The sequence below is a fragment of the Eschrichtius robustus genome, chromosome 1 (genome assembly GCF_028021215.1).
Source record: "Eschrichtius robustus isolate mEscRob2 chromosome 1, mEscRob2.pri, whole genome shotgun sequence".
NCBI classification, from domain to species: domain Eukaryota; kingdom Metazoa; phylum Chordata; class Mammalia; order Artiodactyla; family Eschrichtiidae; genus Eschrichtius; species Eschrichtius robustus.
In genome coordinates, this window is record NC_090824.1 from 193,697,545 (window position 1) to 193,716,523 (window position 18,979).

The 18,979-nt window shown below is 40.8% G+C and overlaps 2 protein-coding genes across 6 annotated transcripts in view; one reads left to right on the top strand and one right to left on the bottom strand.

The window, feature by feature from the left end:
• The window catches only part of DCLRE1C (DNA cross-link repair 1C), a 57,767-nt gene extending 51,136 nt beyond the window's left edge, over nt 1-6,631 (bottom strand). The window contains exon 1 of the mRNA XM_068561919.1: nt 6,495-6,631. The gene's annotated coding sequence lies outside the window, so the exon portion shown is untranslated. The remainder of the gene's footprint in view (nt 1-6,494) is intronic.
• MEIG1 (meiosis/spermiogenesis associated 1) overlaps nt 6,159-18,979 on the top strand; it is a 30,905-nt gene continuing 18,084 nt past the window's right edge. Inside the window, exons 1-4 of one of the 5 annotated variants that reach the window (XR_011076076.1) lie at nt 6,267-6,379; nt 10,337-10,503; nt 14,607-16,860; nt 16,972-17,409. Coding sequence is in view for 1 of the 5 variants with exons in the window: in XM_068561931.1 (XP_068418032.1) it covers nt 10,366-10,503; nt 14,607-14,735 (267 nt within the window). In the remaining 4 variants the exon portion in view is untranslated. Of the gene's footprint in view, nt 6,380-10,336; nt 10,504-14,606; nt 17,410-18,979 lie in introns of those variants that run through there. The other 4 variants (XR_011076077.1, XR_011076078.1, XM_068561931.1 and 1 more) reach the window with 4 other exon arrangements.

The window sequence follows — 18,979 nt, forward strand, 5'->3', positions numbered from 1 at the left end:
TATGGAATGAAGCAAAAGCAGTTCTAAGAGGGAAGTTTATAGCAATACAAGCTTACTTCAGGAAATAAGAAAAACCTCAAATAAACAACCTATCCGGGCTTCCCTGGTGGCGCAGTGGTTGAGAATCTGCCTGCTAATGCAGGGGACATGGGTTCGAGCCCTGGTCTGGGAAGATCCCACATGCCACGGAGCAACTAGGCCCGTGAGCCACAACTACTGAGCCTGCGCATCTGGAGCCTGCGCTCTGCAACAAGAGAGGCCGCGATAGTGAGAGGCCCGCGCACCGCGATGAAGAGTGGCCCCCGCTTGCCACAACTAGAGAAAGCCCTCGCACAGAAACGAAGACCCAACGCAGCCAAAAATAAATAAATAAATAAATTTTTAAAAAATGCTGTTTAAAAAAAAAAAAACAAAAAACAACCTATCCTTATACCTAAAAGAACTAGAAAAGAAGAACAAACAAAACCCAAAGTTAGTAGAAGGAAAGAAATTATAAAGATCAGAGGAGAAATAAATGAAATAGAGACTAAAAAAAAAAAATTGAAAAGATCAATGATCTGACTCTTTGAAAAGATAAACAAGATTGATAAGTCTTTAGCCAGACTCATCAAGAAAAAAAAGCGTGAGGGCCCAAATCAATAAAATCAGAAATGAAAGATGAGAAGTTACAACCGATACCACAAAAATACCAAGGGTTATAAAAGACTACTATGAACAACTATATGCCAATAATACGGACAACCTAGAAGAAATGGACAAATTCCTAGAAATGCACAATCTCTCAAGACTGAACCAGGAAGAAATAGAAAATATGAACAGACCAATTGCCAGTAATGAAACTGTATCAGTAATAATAAAAAGGAAACTCCCCAAAAGTCCAGGGCCAGATGGCTTCACAGGTGAATTCTACCAAACATTTACAAAAGAGTTAACACCTAACCTTCTCAACCTATTCCAAAAAATTGCAGAGGGAGGAATGCTTCCAAACTTATTCTACAAGGCCAGCATCACCCTGATGCCAAAACCAAAGATATCACAAAAAAGAAAATTACAGACCACTATCACTGAGGAGCATAGATGCAAAAATCCTCAACAAAATATTAACAAACTGAATCCAACATTACATTAAAAGGATCAGATAGCATGATCAAGTGGGATTTATCCCACGGATGCAAATATTTTTCAATATCCACAAATCAATGTGATATACCACATTAACAAATTGAAGAATAAAAATCATATAATTGTCTCAATAAAAAGCTTTTGACAAAATTCAACATCCATTTATGATAAAAACCCTCCAGAAAGTGGGCATAGAGGGAACATGCCTCAACATAATAAAGGCCATATATAACGAGCCCACAGCTAACATCAAACTCAATGGTGAAAAGCTGAAAGCATTTCCTCTAAGATCAGGGAGAAGAAAAGGTTGCCCACTCTTGCCACTTTTATTCAACATAGTATTGGGAGTCCTAGCCACAACAATCAGACAAGAAAAAGAAATAAAAGGAATCCAAATTGGAAAGAAGAAGTAAAACTGTTGCTGTTTACAGATGACATGATACTATACATAGAAAACCCTAAAGATGCCACTAGAAAACTACTAGAGCTCATCAATGAATTTGGTAAAGTTCCAGGACATAAAATTAATAAACAGAAATCAGTTGCATTTCTGTACACTAACAATGAGCTATTGGACAGAGAAATTAAGGAAACAATCCCATTTACAATCACATCAAAAAGAATAAAATACCTAGGAATAAACCTACTGAAGGAGGTAAAAAACCTGTACTTGGAAAACTATAAGACAGGGATGAAAGAAATTGAAGACGACACAAACAGATGGAAAGATATACCGTGTTCGGGGACTGGAAGAATTAATATTGTTAAAATGACCATGCTACCCAAGGCAATCTACAGATGCAAAGCAATCCCTATCAAAATATCAAGGGCATTTTTCACAGAACTATAACAAATAGTTTTAAAATTTGTATGGAAACACAAAAGACCCTGATAGTCAAAACAATCTTGAGAAAGAACAGAGCTGGAGGAATCACACTCCCTGACTTCAGACTGGACTACAAAACTACAGTAATCAAAACAGTATGATACTGGCACAAGAACAGACACATAGATCAGTGGAACAGGACAGAGAGCCCAGAAATAAACCACACACTTATGGTTAATTAATCTACAACAAAGGAGGCAAGAATATACAATGGAGAAAAGACAGTCTCTTCAATGGTGGTGTTGGGAAAACTGGACAGCTACATGTTAAAAATGAAATTAGAACACTTCTAACATCATATACAAAAATAACTCAAAATAGATGAAAGACCTAAATGTAAGACCAGAAACTAAGACTCCTAGAAGAAAACATAGGCATAACACTCTGACATAAATTGTCACAATGTGGGACCTCCCTGGTGGCGCAGTGGTTAAGAATCCACCTGCCAATGCAGGGGACACGGGTTCGAGCCCTGGTCCGGGAAGATCCCACATGCCGCGGAGCAACTAAGCCCATCCGCCACAACAACTGAGCCCACACGCCACAACTACTGAAGCCCATGAGCCTAGAGCCCATGCTCCGCAACAAGAGAAGCCACTGCAATGAGAAGCCCGCGCACCACAACGAAGAGTAGCCCCCGCTCGCTGCAGCTAGAGAAAGCCTGCGTGCAGCAATGAAGACCCAACGCAGCCAAAAATAAATAAATGATAAATTTAAAAAAAAAAGATTGTCACAATGTTTTTGGAGGTCTGTCTCCTAAAGCAAAGGAAATAAAAGCAAAATAAACAGATGGGACCTAATTGAGCCTAAAAACTTTTGCACAGCTAAGGAAACCATCAACAAGCCCAAAAGATAACCTACTAAATGGGAGAAAATATTTGCAAGTAATATGACCTATAAGGGGTTAATATACAAAATATTTAAACAGCTCATACAACTCAACAGCAAAAAACCAAACAATCCAATTTAAAAATGGGCAGAAGACCTGAAGAGACATTTTTCCAAAGAAGACATACAGATGGCCAACAGGGACATGAAAAGATGCTCAACATCATTAATTGACAGAGAAATGCAAATTAGTACCACAATGAGATATCACCTTACACCATAATGACTGTCATCAAAAAGAACACAAATAAATATTGGTGAAGATATGGAGAAAAGAGATTCCTTGTACACTGTTGGTGGGAATGTAAATTGGTGCAGCCACTGTGGAAAACAGTATGGAAGTTTCTCAAAAAACTAAAAATAGAACTCTCATATGACCCAGCAATTCCACTCCTGGGTATATATCCAAAAAAAAAAAAAAACCCAATAATTCGAAAAGATACATGCACGCCAAGGTTCATAGCAGCATGATTTACAATTGCCAAGATACGGAATCAACCTAAGTGTCCATCAACAGATGAATGGGTAAAGAAGATGTGAGATATATATATATATATATATATAAAATGAATGACTACTCAGCCATAAAAAAAAGAATGAAATTTTTTCATTTGCAACAACATGGATGGACTTGGAGGGCATTATGCTAAGTGAAATAAGGTAGATAAAGAAAGACAAATACTGTATGATATCTCTTTTTTGTAGAATCTAAAAAATTTTTTAAAACTAGTGAATATAACAAAAAAGCAACAGACTCATAGATATAGAGAACAAACTAGTGGTTACCAGTAGGGAGAGGGAAGCAGGCAGGGGCAAGATAGGGGTAGGGGATTAAGAGGTACAAACTACTATGTATAAAATAAACAAGCTACAAGGATATATTGTACAACACAGAGACTATAGCCAAGATTTTATAATAACCATAAGTGGAGTATAATATTTAAATATTGTGAATCACTATGTTGTACACCTGAAACTTATATAATCTTGTACATCAACTGCACCTCAATAAGAACATTATTTTAAGGAAAGGACCAGATCAAGAAGGTCTTGTACACCAAGCCAAGGAGTTGAAACTCTAACTTGAGTGACAGTGGCAAGCCAGGGTGGTTTGAAACAAGGCAGTGACAGGTGAGATTAGAGCAGTATTTCTCAAAATATGACACCTGGAAGAACATCACCACTAGTATTTGGAAACGGGTTAGAAATGAAAATTCTCTACCCCAGCCCAGACCTACTGAATCAGAAACTCTGGGGATGGGCCCAACCGTCTTTTGGGGGTTTTTTTGTTTGTTTTGCTTGTTTGTTTGTTTGGTCGCCCCACTTGGCCTGTGGGGTCTTAGTTCCCCGACCATGGATGGAACCCGCACCCCTTGCGCTGGAAGCGCGGAGTCTTAACCACTGGACCACCAGGGAAGTCCCATGGCAGCCTGTTTTAACACACCTTCCCTCCAGGGGATTCTGATAGATGCTAAAGTTTGAGAACCACTGGATTCAAGTTTAGAAAGACCACTCGGTCTGGGGCTGGGTGTCTGGGTAGGAAGGTACTGCAACACTCCAGGAAATGTGATAGTGAGAATTCATTTTTTCATTTAACAAATACTTGTTGACCATCTACTATGTGCTAGACACTGTTCTAGACACTAAAGATTCAGCAGTGAGCCAAGCCAAGCCCATGCGGTAATGGAACGCATGTTCTAGTGGAAATAATAATATCTATTGACATCATTTATGCAGTTCCAGATGCTGTCCTAAATACATTTAGGTGTATATTTATTTCTTCATCCTCACAACAACCCCATCAGATAGGTACAGTTTTTGTCTTCATTTTACAGTTAAGGAAACTTAGTTTAAGTAGTAGAACCCAGATTCAAATCCAAGGTCATGCCCTAGATGCCAGTGTCCTAGGCACCACGCTGTACTGCTGCCACAGCATCATAGTGGCAGTGGTAGTAAAATATATTTATTCAGAATATATTGTTTTAGTACCTACTGAGTGCTAAGCACTGTTCTAGGAATTTAGTTAACAAGATCTCTCGCTTGATGGAAACTACATTCTAGTGAAAGATAAATAATAAAATTAAGAAACAAGTAATATAGAAAAGCATTATGCTAAGAAAAGGAAAAAAAAGAAACAAGCAATATAAATAGTATATTAGAAGGTGATAAGTCTTCTGGAAAAAAGAAACACTAGAACATAGTAAGACAGATAGAGAACGTGATGGGAAGAGAGAGCTACAGGGATTGCGATGGGCAAGTTGAGATATCAACAAAGACTTGAAAACAAGGAAGTTAGCCAAGGGGATAAATGGAGGAAGACCATTCCAGGCAGAGGAAGCAGCTACATCTAAATCCTTAATGTGGGAGCAGGGTGAGGAACAGCCAAGCCAGTGTGGCTGGAGCAAAGTGATCCCGGGCTCCAGAGCAAGGGAGGAGGGATTGCGTGCAAATCTTGTAGGGCCTTGTTGGTTTTTACTCTGTAAAACGGGAAGCCATTGCAGGATTGGGAGAAGAGAAATGACATAATCTTGTTTAGGTTTTAACAAGATGGAACCTATTGTTTTGTTGAGAATAGACTGCAGGGGACAAGAGAAGCCTGTTGGGAACTATTGCAATAACCAGAGGGGGAAAAGTGATGGTGGCTTGCGCTGGATGGGATCAGTAGAGCCAATAGGTTTTGCAGATGGATGGATATTTTGCTGATGGAGGGCCAGAGAAAGCGGACTCTAGGGACCACCTACCGAAAGGGGGAGACCGTGGAAGGGGCAGGTTTGAGGTTGGGTGTTTGGAGGGTGGTTGTTTTGGACAACCAGATAGACGTTGAATACACGTTGGTTATACAAGTCTAGAATTTAGAGAGAGATCTGGGCTAAGGAAATAAATTTGGGAGTTGTAAGTAAATAGGCAGTCTTTTAAATGATTAATAATGTAGGTAATGTTGGGAAAAGATAAAGCTATAGGTGTCATTTATCATAGGTTTACTAATTGTCAGGCACTGTGCTCGACCCTATGGATTGGCTCATTTAATTCCAACAAAATAAGAAGACGTGGGACAGATAGGAGGCATCTACCATCAGGGACCAGACGCACCAATGGTCTCTGTTCTCTGATCAGCTTTTTTAGGGAATTCCGTCTGTGATTCATGCAGCGGCAAGCAGGCCTCTCTCCACCTCGAAGTGGGCTTGAGAAGTTGCAAGGCTCCACCCACGCGCTTGCGCACAAAGGCCCATTCGGAGGGGGCGGGGCCTGAGCGAGCACAAAGGGGCCTGAAGGAGTTGAGCGCTCGAGCTGCGCTGGGCGTTGCCAGGCGAAGCGAGTGTCGCCGAGGCCGCTACAGTTGGCCTCTCGCTGGCCCAGCGCAGCCCACGGATCCCGAGTGGAGAACACGAGCACCGCCGGGTTCGCTGGCGAGCTCCCAGGCGGGGCGCCCCGGCCTCTCAAGGGTGGCCGAGCGAAGGTTACCCGGGCGAGCAGGACCCACGGGTGAGTGGGCGCGTCGCTGCGGGGTCGGGCCCTGCCCGCCCCGCCCCTCTGCCTGCCAGGCCCCGCCCCGAAGCCCAGGCTCCGCCCCTTCTGCCCCAAAGCTGCTTCAGGGTACCTGAGATCTGTCCGCCTCGCTCCTCTTTTTTCTCGTTTCCTCTTTTTCAGGAAGGGTCTTTAATTTCGAGTCTCCGTAGTTTCCGCGCCGCCTTTGTCTTTAGGGGTCTCGATTCTGGGGGCTCCTTTCTGAGTTCCCTGCAGGTCAGTCATTTGATCCCCAGGGTTTAGGATACTTTCTCCATCTCAGCCTTCTCTAGGCAGATTTTACCTTACAGACGTGATTGTTGATTTCTGGAAGGAAAAAAAAAAAAAAGTTTGAGGGACCAGAGAAGCCACATCGGTCAGCTCGCGGGGTCCCCGAAAGGAGGGGCTTTCTGCTGTGCAGATGCACACTAGCACACCTGGACCATGGACCACCAAGGCCTGTTATGGAAACCAATTCTGTTGTTCAGCTGAACCTCCAAAAACTTTGGGAAGGGAAGTGTAAGAATTGTAGAGATAATCTAGTGAGACCTCTTCTCAGTTCAGGAAGCAGAGGCCCGCGAGAGTGAACTGACTTGGCCCAGGTTACATGCTAGTTACAGGGCCCCTCCGCCGTATTCTGCTGTGTCTAGGAATAGAAAAAATAAAATGGGGAAAGAAATGGAAGATTAGCCTTTCTGATAGCTCTTGGGGTTTTAATACGACTATAAAAGTAAAAGCACTTTTCAGAGCTAGAAGAAGGTGATGGCTTTTTGCATAGAAGGGAGTTTGAGAGTACATCAAAGGCTTCTGTTAGATAAAAACCTCAGATTGTCACGGACTTAATATTGGTGGGATTTTTAAATACCCACATAAACCCTAATAACTGTTTAACAAAATTTGATTTTTGCAAACCAGAGAGTCAGGCATTGCCATTTCCTGTTTTTCCAGACACAGCTTAGTATTACAGAGGTCAAATGTATTTTATATAAATTATTTTTTGCCACAGCTGTCATTAAAGAAACCACTAACTTTCACAGTGCTGAAGGCTACCAGCAGAATTAGTGCTGCCAGTGAATTTCTGGGAATCACGGAAATCTTTAAGGAATTTTAAGTTGATCTTTCCTATTTTTAGTTGCATTCTGTTTTTAATAAGTAGTAAGTGGTAAGAGAGACCAAAAGAATTTACACCATCACCATATAGTATAGCCACTAGGGTTCCTCTTATGGTGAAAATACACTCACGTTCCCTTTAGATATTTTGGGAAAGCAGAGTATTGAAATGCCTGATATGTTTGTTTATTTATTTATTTGGCCGTGTGGCATGTGGGATCTTAGTTCCCCTGCGCAGGGATTGAACCCGTGCCCCCTGAAGTGGAAGCACAGATTCCTAACCACTGGACTGCCAGGGAACTCCCAAATGCCTGATATGTTTAGGGGGATGCATATTTCTTCTGAGAAAAATGGCGATTTCCCCAGTAGTTAAGCTGAATGCAGCATATTTTTCTGCTCTATTAAATGTTTGAAAATGATGAAAGGTTACATAGATAACATTTAGGAAAATACTTTTTGAATGACTATGAGTAAATAAAAGTATTTTATTATATGTCAAAAAGCCAAGCCTCAAGCAGAAATGGCTTGGGTGAAACAAAAATTAAGATAGTATCACTGCTCTGAGAAAACTGTAAAACCAATGTTAAATATTACAGCCACTAAATTCATATAAAAACATGACTCATTTTGAAAGTATTTTTAATACCCTGCATTTGCACCTTTTTTCTCCCATGTTTCTTAGTGTCATTTTCCTGTGGAATATATATATATGTATATATATAAAATATATAATTATATATGTTCCTGGATCATCAGGCTGTACCACATATGTCCAACTCACTTATTGGTCATAATTAGTATATGTGCAGCAATGAAGCAGTCAACCTCCCATTAAAATGAATGCAGTTGAAGGACAAAGTTTGACTGAAATATGGCTTATGTCTTGTTGTGTCAGGTTTTCCAAATTTTACATAAATTTATACAATAACATAACAATGTACTGCCTTAAATTACAACATGAGCCTGAGCCTAAATTAATAAATAAGCATCAAAATTTTTTAAAAATCAAATAGTAACAATACCTTAATTTTCTTCATTCTCATCAATATATGTGTTAGCATGCACGTGGGAAAAAATGCAAACAACAATTCTAATGATGTATCCAGTTAGGTGGTTGCTACCATCATCAGAGTGAGAACAGGGTGACTCAAATGACTTCATTTAAACACGGAGCTAAGTCTGAACAACTGTGGGAACTATGGTTTCAGAATAGAATGTCAATGTCATAACCTTTAGAATGTTACTTATGTAACACAATTCTAGAGGAGGTGGGAGGAAGCATAAGACCAATTTCCTTATTTTTCCTAGGAATGAATCACTCAGTACTTGTGCGTGATTTATACATGGACTTCAAACAAATGACTGAGTGTCCTAACAGTCTTTTTTATTAAGTCTTTTATCACTTATTAGCAGTCTTTTATTACTTTTATTTACTTAACAGTCTTTTTTATTAACCATTTAGAGAACTTTTACACTACATCTTTAATATTGAAGAAACATTTAATATTTAACACTGAAGAAACATTTATCTGAAGTTCAGCAATTCCCGTCAATTTTATTTCCATTTCCTATTTTCCCTCCTGGTAAATCCAGGTAAAGCTAAATTTATTACACTTGTTAAAGCATTTGTTATAAGATTCCTTTTCATAAAACTTTTTAAGTCTGTCCTTCTAACTCATCATTTGGTTGGGATGATATTCACCTGATGGATAATTCTAACTGTTGTGATGATTATTTTGCCTTCTCTTTTTGTACTTTAATGTTTTGCTTGACTTCTTTAACATAATAAGCATTTGTCATTAGAACTGAAAAAATTCAAAAAATATGAATTCATTTACAGGTTTCATTTACATGAAACCTACTTTATTAGGTCTGATTTTAATGTATTTCAGCCAGTAGAAACATATTTAAATAGAAGAATGAATTCAAGGAATCATGGTGAAAATTCTGGGCACTTTATTTTAATAAATGACTGTAATATATATTAATATATAATAATTATATAATATTAAAATATACATATATTGTATATAATAGGTATTATATAATATTATATATAATAATAAATGTTAAATGAATGATATATTTTGGTAATAAAATAAGAAGTCACCAAAAAAACAAGTGCAAGATTATGTCTTTGAAAAACTGGCTATACAAGTTTGGTGACTAGACAGTTACGTGAACTAGAGCTGAAAATTTAATTTTAAGGACTACATTGCTTTAAAGTCAGGGATCTCAGTGTCAGGACAGCCACACAGCTGTCATTGATTGTGTCGACAGTCCGTCTTCTCACATCAGGACACAGTGGCCTGAGTCAGGCGACTGCGGTGACTGGCATGTTTCCAAACAGTCAAGAAAAGGAAAAGGAAGAAACCATTGCTTCCCAGTAAGAAGAAAAGGAAGAGAGTGAGAAGACCGATCTTACTTTCCCTGAACGGACAAAAAGGGAGATAAAGTTTTGAATATGATTAAATGAAATGGTGGTGGGATATTCTGACAATCTCCTGAGCAGTTAAAACCAAGAGTGTGATTTCAGAAATGTATAAACTATGGTCTGAAATACCAGAATTAGTCTGCAGCATTTAGGACAGCACTCTGTAACTCTGAATGCAATTTTATGTATCTTTCAGGGTTGATTTTATTTTATTTCCAAAATAGAACATGAATCCTTCTCACTCTTGGAATTGAATGTTTAAAAATCTAATACATTTAATGGGATTCTTAACTCTCTAATTTTTTTTCAACGCTAGTTTTGTTCATTCTTAAAGGGATTTCACAAACTGTCACTATTACGTTATCTATTAATGTTGTTTTCACATCTTTCAGAAATAACTGGTAATAAGACCTCTGTAGCCATGGCTAGTTCTGACGTGAAACCAAAATCAGTAAGTCATGCCAAAAAGTGGTCAGAAGAGATAGAAAATCTGTACAGATTTCAACACGCAGGATATCGAGATGAAATTGAATATAAACAAGTGAAGCAAGTTTCTATGGTAAGATTTATGCCTCTACAAACCTGAACTCAAAATGAGTTTGTTAGGTGGTGAAAAGCACTAAAAAAAAAAAAAAAAAAAAAAAAAAAAAAACCAAAACAACCAAACAAAAAACCCACCGCCAACAAAGAACCAGAGAATATTAAAAGGGAATTCTACTCCAGCCCTCTCGTTTTACTGATGGGGAACTGAGGCCCAGAAGAATGATTTTCAGGCAGACTGGGGCAAGAGGTGGTTCCTCAGCACAGAAACATTAAGAATTTTCTAGCTTTTACTGACAACTGTGCTGTGAACCTTTTATGGTAGACCATCAAAGCAGAGTCATTTTCTCTCCCTAAGGTAATTCTATTATCAGATATTCAGTTTGCTGTGGAACTATTATTTCTTTCCTGTTTCTTTTTTACTTTAACCACAAATTATAAAGGGGTTAAGTTCTTTAGGTGACAAAATCTCCCGACCTTGGTTGTGTATTCCAGACTTTCTTGAGAGATTAGAGACATGGTTTTGCTTTTCAAAGACTATACCAAAATCTAGATATGGCCCCAGTTTATAATGTGATTTTTAAAATTCATTTATTCTACTGAATACTAGGAGGCTGAGTTTGGAAGGATATTATAGAATATGACATAGTATTCATAAATGTATTTTAACTTTTAGAGCTGAGGTTGCAACAAAGTGTTTATTATTAACTTGTTTTTTATTTTTGTTTTATGTTTTTATTATTAACTCACCATTGTTCAGAGGCTAATTCTTAGATGGGTTTTTCAGATCCCCATATTCTTTTTCTTCCTTCATTCTACTCTTTGATCTCTGCTTAACACATCCTAAAAAAGTAGATAGGAAAAAAGATGGAGGCAATACAGAGCTAAAATGTAATAGACTCTTTCATTTAATGGATGTTCATTCCATAGAGATTATTAGGGGTGGTAAGGAATGAAATTAAACATACTGATCAAATGAGGATTTGATGGATGACTATGACTTTCACATATCCATTTCTTCATATCTACCAGCATTTTACTCTTTGGTCCCCATTACCAAAAGGGAGTTTTCATTACTCTATCATCTGTGGCTTCTAAATAGTTGTAAAACACAAGCATCAGCATTTTAATGCAGTTCAAAAATAAGCTTCATACACTTGCCTTAAGATTGGGATAGGCAATGCCCCTGAAAGGTGTGTAAGACCCAGGATCATATAGGCAAGGCGATCATACAGGCGCTGATGCACCTACACCACCACCCCAGAAACTGTTGTGATTGAGATCAGATAAGAGACTGAGATAAGATCAGATTTAAGGGAACACAAAGAACACCCTTAAAGGGGAAGTCCCAAAAAGCACCTGAGGGTTGTGTATGTGTGTATGTGTGTGTGTGTGTGTGTGTAACAGCCTGATCCACTGTGTGACTTGACAGTTGTAGAGAGGTTTTGCATTTCACTTCAGTGTATATCTATTGGGTACCTGCCATGTGCAAATTTCTGTGCCAGGTGCTTTAAAAAGATAAATATAAAAGCAAATGCCTGACCTCAAGAAATTTAGAGTACAGGATTTGGAATCAGTCTGCCCAGGCTTTGCATCCTGGCTCTCCTCCTTGGCTAGGGAACCCTGAACAAGGTTCATAACCCTTACTGAGCTCAAGTGTAAAATGGTGATGCCAGTGCCTGCTTTAGAAAATTGTCTCAGGAATTAAATGAAATCATGTGTTGCAAGTGCCTCGCACTGTAGTGCTCAGTAGTAGTTTGCTGAGTGAATGAATGGCGTTCAGTGAATGATAGCTTTTATTATTCCTATATCTTGGAGTGGAAGATTAAGAGTGACGAACAATAAAAACTTACGCAAGTGAAAATACATGCCCCCCAAAATTAAAGGAAGATGAAATTTTCTTCCTTCAGGGACAATCTTCCAAAAGGGCTTCATGCCCCGAGAGGCATTTGCAGTGGGCCTTAAAGGACGGACAGGAGGGTAACTGAAGGCTTGCCTTGATTGGCAGCGGTCTGAAGGGTTTGGGCGATGTTCTTATCCTTACCTGAAGCACATGTCCTTATGGGCACTATTAATGCTTACTGATCTCCTGCCCAAGGAGAGCTGACTTGAGGACCATATCACACCCCTCCACCATTCTCTAAGGAATGAAGGTTTCCTAGGTTGAATGGGAGTGATGGGTAGAAAGCCAAGAAGAAAAAATTATGAAACAGCAAAGGGTTATAGAAAGAAAAAATCCTAGAGGTTGATGAGACAGAACCAGTACCTCTGTTTGGAAGCCCCCCCTGATTTCCTAGGGTGAGGCAGCTGGAAGCAGGACCTCAGTCCTTGTCTTCTTTGAAGAAAGAATTCAGCAAAGTGACAGAGATTGTGAAGCAGATAAAGTGTTTATTGGGAGCAAAGTATGTGTTGAAGAACACACAGGCAGACTCAGAGTTGCGCGCAATAGGGGTGGCTGAGATCGCTTACATGGGGGCAGTCTTCTGGGTTACCTCTGGCCAATCGTCCTGTTCGTGCCCACATTTGGCCTGACTCAGGGTCCTTCCTGGTGGGTGCATACGCATCTCTCAGCCAAGATGGATTCCAGTGCGAAGGTTTCTGGGAGGTTGGCAGGACATATTATGGGCTGGTGGCTCCTCTCTCCTTTGGCCCCTCCCGAGACTGAGGATCTTCTCTGCGCACGTGTCCAGCCAGAAAATCCCCTTTGCCACAAGAATGAGAAAAATGGTCACGTTGTCTTCCACCCAATCAGGGCTCTGCTCTTGCTGGTCTCTTATCTCGAGGTGTCAGCAGGAGACTGGTTGCAGCTGCCCAGCCTGGGCCCGTCTGTCTCCTTCCTCAATCCCACATAAAGTGCTGCGGGTATTCTGAAGAAGCAGCAGTGTACTGTGTCTTCGCTGAATGAGGTGGTTGGGGGACCCTACTAAATGAGAGAGCCTGCTCTTGGCCCCAAGAGGAAGACAGCAGTAATGGTATCTTGAGAACTTCTTCCTTTCTCTGCTGAGGGTAATGGAAGCAACAAAAAGCAGGCTTGACCTAAGCGATGGAGAGCATTGCTTTTCTCTATGACGTACGCGTCAGAGAGCCTGCCAAGGTTTACCAGTAGGCTGCTACCCGTTTTTGCTAACTCCTAAATAAGCGAGACCACAGAAGAAAGCGAAAACATGTTGTTAGAAAATAAAGGATGTGTGTTCTTTTGTATTCGTGGCATTTTCGTGTTCCAGTTTGGGAGCTGTGATTTGTAAGTGAGGGATTGGAGAATGAGTAGCTGCCTGTAGAGATGATGTTGAAGAACAGGACTTGTTTTTATGCCAGGAACACAAAATCAGATTACTAGGGTTTTGACAGTGGTGGAGTACATGTCACACAATCCAGAAGCAACATACCTAACCACAGCAAAAATGCATTGACCTGAGCAAGAAGGTATAACGCGAATTCAGAGAGGAAGGGGAGAAAAATGTCCAAACTAGATCAAGCCAAACGATCAAGTAAGCAAACCAATATGGCAAACGAGAAAGACTAGTGTGGAGAAGGTAAGAAGAGATTGCTAAGGACTATGTTCATGACCTCAAATTTCTATGAAAAATTGAGTTTTAAGGTGTGAACTTGAAACATGGACATGAGGAAATACATGTGTATTTCTGTAGATATTTTCTAGATGTAGAGATTTAGATATCTCTAGTCTAACTGCTTCCTTTAGTCACCCCTGTGGCCTGGGCCTAGCCCTAATTTCCTCCTTGGGTATTATTTTTAGAAGTAAGTAAGTAATAATGCTTAAAATAGTTTGTAAACATAAGAAGGATAAAGTTTAGATTATTTTGAATGTTTTATCTTGGCTGCAGAGTAGAAATTTAAATCTAGAAATTGGGATCTAGGGAGAAGCACTGAATTAGTTGTCCTGCAGTATAAGGTTACAACTTAAGTGTGTTGTGTGTTGTGTGTGTGTGTGTGTGTCTGTGTGTGTGTGTGTGTAAGATATCACTAAGAGCTCAAGTATTTTTAAATTTAATTTTGTACTTTAATTGTTTGATGTGACTTGTGTTTTTAACTGTTTGATAGTGAAATATTATATAAAAAGAACATCAGCATTACAATATTTGTATTCTGGTTTTCAATATACAGGTAGATCGTTGGCCAGAGACAGGATATGTGAAGAAACTTCAGAGACGGGACAATACTTTCTATTACTACAACAGACAGAGGGAATGTGATGACAAGGAAGTCCACAAAGTGAAAATTTATGCTTACTAGCCTTACTTCTTGGTATTACCTGTCATTATCTTTTTAAAAATCCACTGTTTGATTCTACATCATGTAAGTGTCATTTTACAAAAGACTCCAAAACGCAGACTTGAATGGAATGTTTTGAGACACCAAAGCCATGAAACGTGGTCTCTAGTAATCATCCCGTTCTGTTCTAAAATATAACGGCAGTAGCATTCCATTGGTACCCGCCTTGCTCTGGTTCTTCCTGTTCTAACCGTGGTAGCATAACTACAGTAAGTCCTCTACCTACAAACGAGTTCTGTTCTGAGAGCGCGTTTGTAAGTCCAGTTTGTTCCTAAGTCCAACAGAGCTAGCCTAGGTACCCGACTAACACAATCAGCTATATAGTACTGTACTGTAATAGGTTTAGAATACTTTTCACACAAATAATACATAAAAAAACGAACACAAAAAATAAAGAAAACATTTTTACTCTTACAGTACAGTCCCTTGAAAAGGACAGTAGTACAGCACAACAGCTGGCATCCAGGGGCTGGCATCGAGTGAGCCGGCAAGAAGAGTTACTGACTGGAGGAGGGAGAGGAGGTGGGAGATGGTAGAGCTGAAGGATCGTCAGCAATAGGAGACGGAGGGCAAGCGGCAATTCCACTCACGCCTGACACTGATGGAACGCATGTTCGCATCTTGGGAAGTTCACAACTTGAAGGTTCATATGTAGGAGACTTACTGTACTATGCAGGGGAAGAAAGAGCCCCACTTGAAACCATTGCAGTGGTTGTGTAGAGGTTGTGTAGAGGTTAGTCCCCCCATGCCCATCACTTTGAACTGCCAGATCTGCATTCTGTGGCCCGAGGGGCTTTCTCTTGCCTCTGGAGTCCTTTGCCTCTCACTGAGTTGAGTGGAAATGCCAAGAAATGACGGTGCCTGGGGCAGAGAGGTATCAAAGGCCCAGCCACCTGCTTCCGCAGGGAGGAATCAACCTGAGGTTAATCTTTGCTCACGTGCAGCAGTAACTCATTGGATGATGTAGGCAACTGGTTCTCTCCCGTCCTTGCTCCCTTCCCCCAGTCCCCTGCCAGCGGCTCTTTCCCTCCTGAATCACCTCCTGGGACTTGGAGCCTTGTCCTGGGGTCAGCTTCTGGGTCCCCTCCCCACCGCCACCACCAGAGAAAACGTGTTCCAGTGCTGCCTGGCATCACTGCAGAAACAGCCCAAGTACTAACGTGCAAAGAAGGCCATTAAACCCGGGAGACTGAAGAAGTCCCCCCAGATCATTGAGTCTTGAGGCTTTGAAATTAACTAGCTGAAAGATATAATTTTCATTATAACTTTTTTGTCACTGATAAGACTTTTTGTTCCCATTGATAAGTTCTGACCTTTAAATAGATTTTGGGTTACGAGCTCACATCTATCAATTCATTCAACTTCAGGTCCTGTTTTCCAGAACTACCTGCCCCACAAAGCTCTGTTAGTTTTTCCCAGTTCAAAACTGTGCCTTTGGGACTCCCCTGGTGGCGCAGTGGTTAAGAATCCGCCTGCCAAGGCAGGGGACACGGGTTCGAGCCCTGGTCCGGGAAGATGCCACATGCGGTGGAGCAGCTAAGCCCGTGGGCCACAACTACTGAGTATGCGCTCTAGAGCCCGCGAGCCACAACTACTGAGCCTGCACTCTAGAGGCCACGAGCCACAGCTACTGAGCCTGCGCTCTAGAGCCCGTGCGCCACAACTACTGAGCCTGCGCTCTAGAGCCCGTGAGCCACAACTACTGAGCCCGTGTGCCACAACTACTGAGCCCATGCGCCTAGAGCCCATGCTCTGCAACAAGAGAATCCACCGCAATGAGAAGCCCGTGCACCGCAACAAAGAGTAGCCCCTGCTCGCCGCAACTAGAGAAAGCCCACGCACAACAACAAAGACCCAATGCAGCCAAAAATAAATAAATTTTAAAAAAAAAGAAAGAAAAGGCAAGGCACTGACTGGGAGACTAAGTCTGCAAAACACACACAAAATAAAGGACTTACGTCCACAGTATGTAATGAATTCTCAATATTAAGACAAGACAATTAAAATTAGGCAAAAGTGTGAACATTTAAAAAACAAAAGTGTGCCTCTTCAGAACAAACACATCGTGGAAAGGATAAATAGACTGGTAAGCCTCTTTTATGCCTTTCCCATGCTGCCCGGGGTCATCTTATTTAGCACTTTTTTCAAGTCATTTATCTGTACCTCTATGGTCAGGATTTCTGTCACTGTCTTCCAGGTTTGGCACACCACTAGATGCTGAGCATAGGAGGTCTTCTGAACCCGATAATGCTTTTTAAAAAAAAAAAAAAAAAAATTTACCGTGGTAGAATAATTGCCCGCAAAGGCAGCCACATCCTTATCCCTGGAACCTGTGGATGTGGTACCATATATGGCTAAAGAAACACTGCAGATGTGATTAAGAACTTGATATGCGGACATTATCCTGGAAAACCTAGGTGGACCCCATGTAATCACCCGGGTCCTTAAAGAGGGGAGAAGGCAAGTCAGAGTCAGAGAAGATGTGATGAAGAAAGCAGAGGCCTGAGACATGCAAGGAAGGAGCCAAAAGCCAAAGAATACATAAAGCCCCAAGAGTCTCCGAAAGGAACACAACCCTGCCAACCCCTTGGTTTTACCAGATAAGACCCATTTCAGACTTCTGGCTTCCAGAACTGTAACAGAATAAACTCATGTTGTTTTACACTCCTCCGTTTGTGGTGATGTGTTACAGCGGCGGTAGGAAATGGACACCGACGTGGAATAGATGAAGCCAGTAACCACCCGTAGTCTCGAAGTCAGCACGAGTGTCAGCCATGGCCTGCCACTTTTGTCATTTTGCTACACGTTCAGAGTCAATCCAAGGAAGTTGGTCAGTTTTTTGTTTTTTATTTTTGTTGGGTTTTTTTTGCCTTTGCCTCTTTTATTCAATATTGTACTGGAAGTTTTAGCCAGGGCAATTAGACAAGAAAAAGAAAAAGCATCTGAGTTGGAAAAGAAGTAAAACCATCTCTATCTGCAGATAACATGATCTTTTACATAGAAAATCCCAAGGAATACATACCCCAAAACACTGTTAGAACTAATAAATAAGTTTAACAAAGTTTCAGGATACAAGGTCAATAAAATCAATTGTATATTATACACTTGGAATGAACAATCCAAAAATGAAATTAAGAAATCAGTTCCATTCACAGTAGCACCAAAACAAAACATTTAGGAATAAATTTAACAACTGAAGGTGAAACTCATACTCTGAAAACGACAAAACAGGTATTAAGCAAACACCTGTACAAGGTCAGGCAGTTTTTATCTGGAAAGCTCTCAGAAATTAGCTCAAATGTTCTAAATGCGATGGTACCTCTCTGCAGCAAGACTCACTTCAGAAACATGGCCCTTGGGACCATGAGATGCAGTTTTGGTTCGCTGAGTCCGTGTGAGACCATGAGATGCAGTTTTGGTTCGCTGAGTCCGTGTGACCAGTGCTTTCCCAATGTGCCTTATGGTGAGCATAGCGGGTGGCAATCTTTCTTAAAAAATGGGTAAGCCACTTTCTTCTCAGCTCCTTTTTGGCCACTTTTCATAAGTGCTTGTGCCAGCTAACCAATATGGTGCTGTGGAGAGCGGCATTGGCAATCACTCATAGTAGGGTGTCTGTTCTGTGTTGGGACTTGGCCCACAGGCTTTGGTCCATGATGGCAAGAGAACCCCAATCTTGTTCCATACTAGATACTGGAAAAGAGCTGTTCTAACACACAGTTGCCAGTTTCAGACTGAAGCAGCAAGAGGGCCAGGCTATGCAGCTTGGTAGGGCATCCCCAGTATGAATGAACACTTGGGGAGGACCCCTCTCTCCAGGGGATGAGAAACCTGTTTAGTTTCTACCATTAAGTTGCACTTGGTGATGCTTGTCAAGAAGCAGCTGATAATTCACTAACCATGTATTCTTCCACATTCATCGGTTCTCAAGCCTGGCTGTGCACTGGAATAGCACAAGGAATTATTTAAACAATACTGATGCCTGGACCCCACCCCATTCCAGTTAAACCATAATCTCTGGGGTCAGATCATAGGAAAAAACTATGCACACACACAGACACACACACACACACACACACACACATATCTGTCCTCAGTTGCTAGCACAGAGTTCCTGAAACCCTTGTAACTGAAACAGGAGGGAAGGGGGCAGGGCACAACCTTTCAAAGAATGACATAGCCCGAGGACACGACATAAACTGATTAGA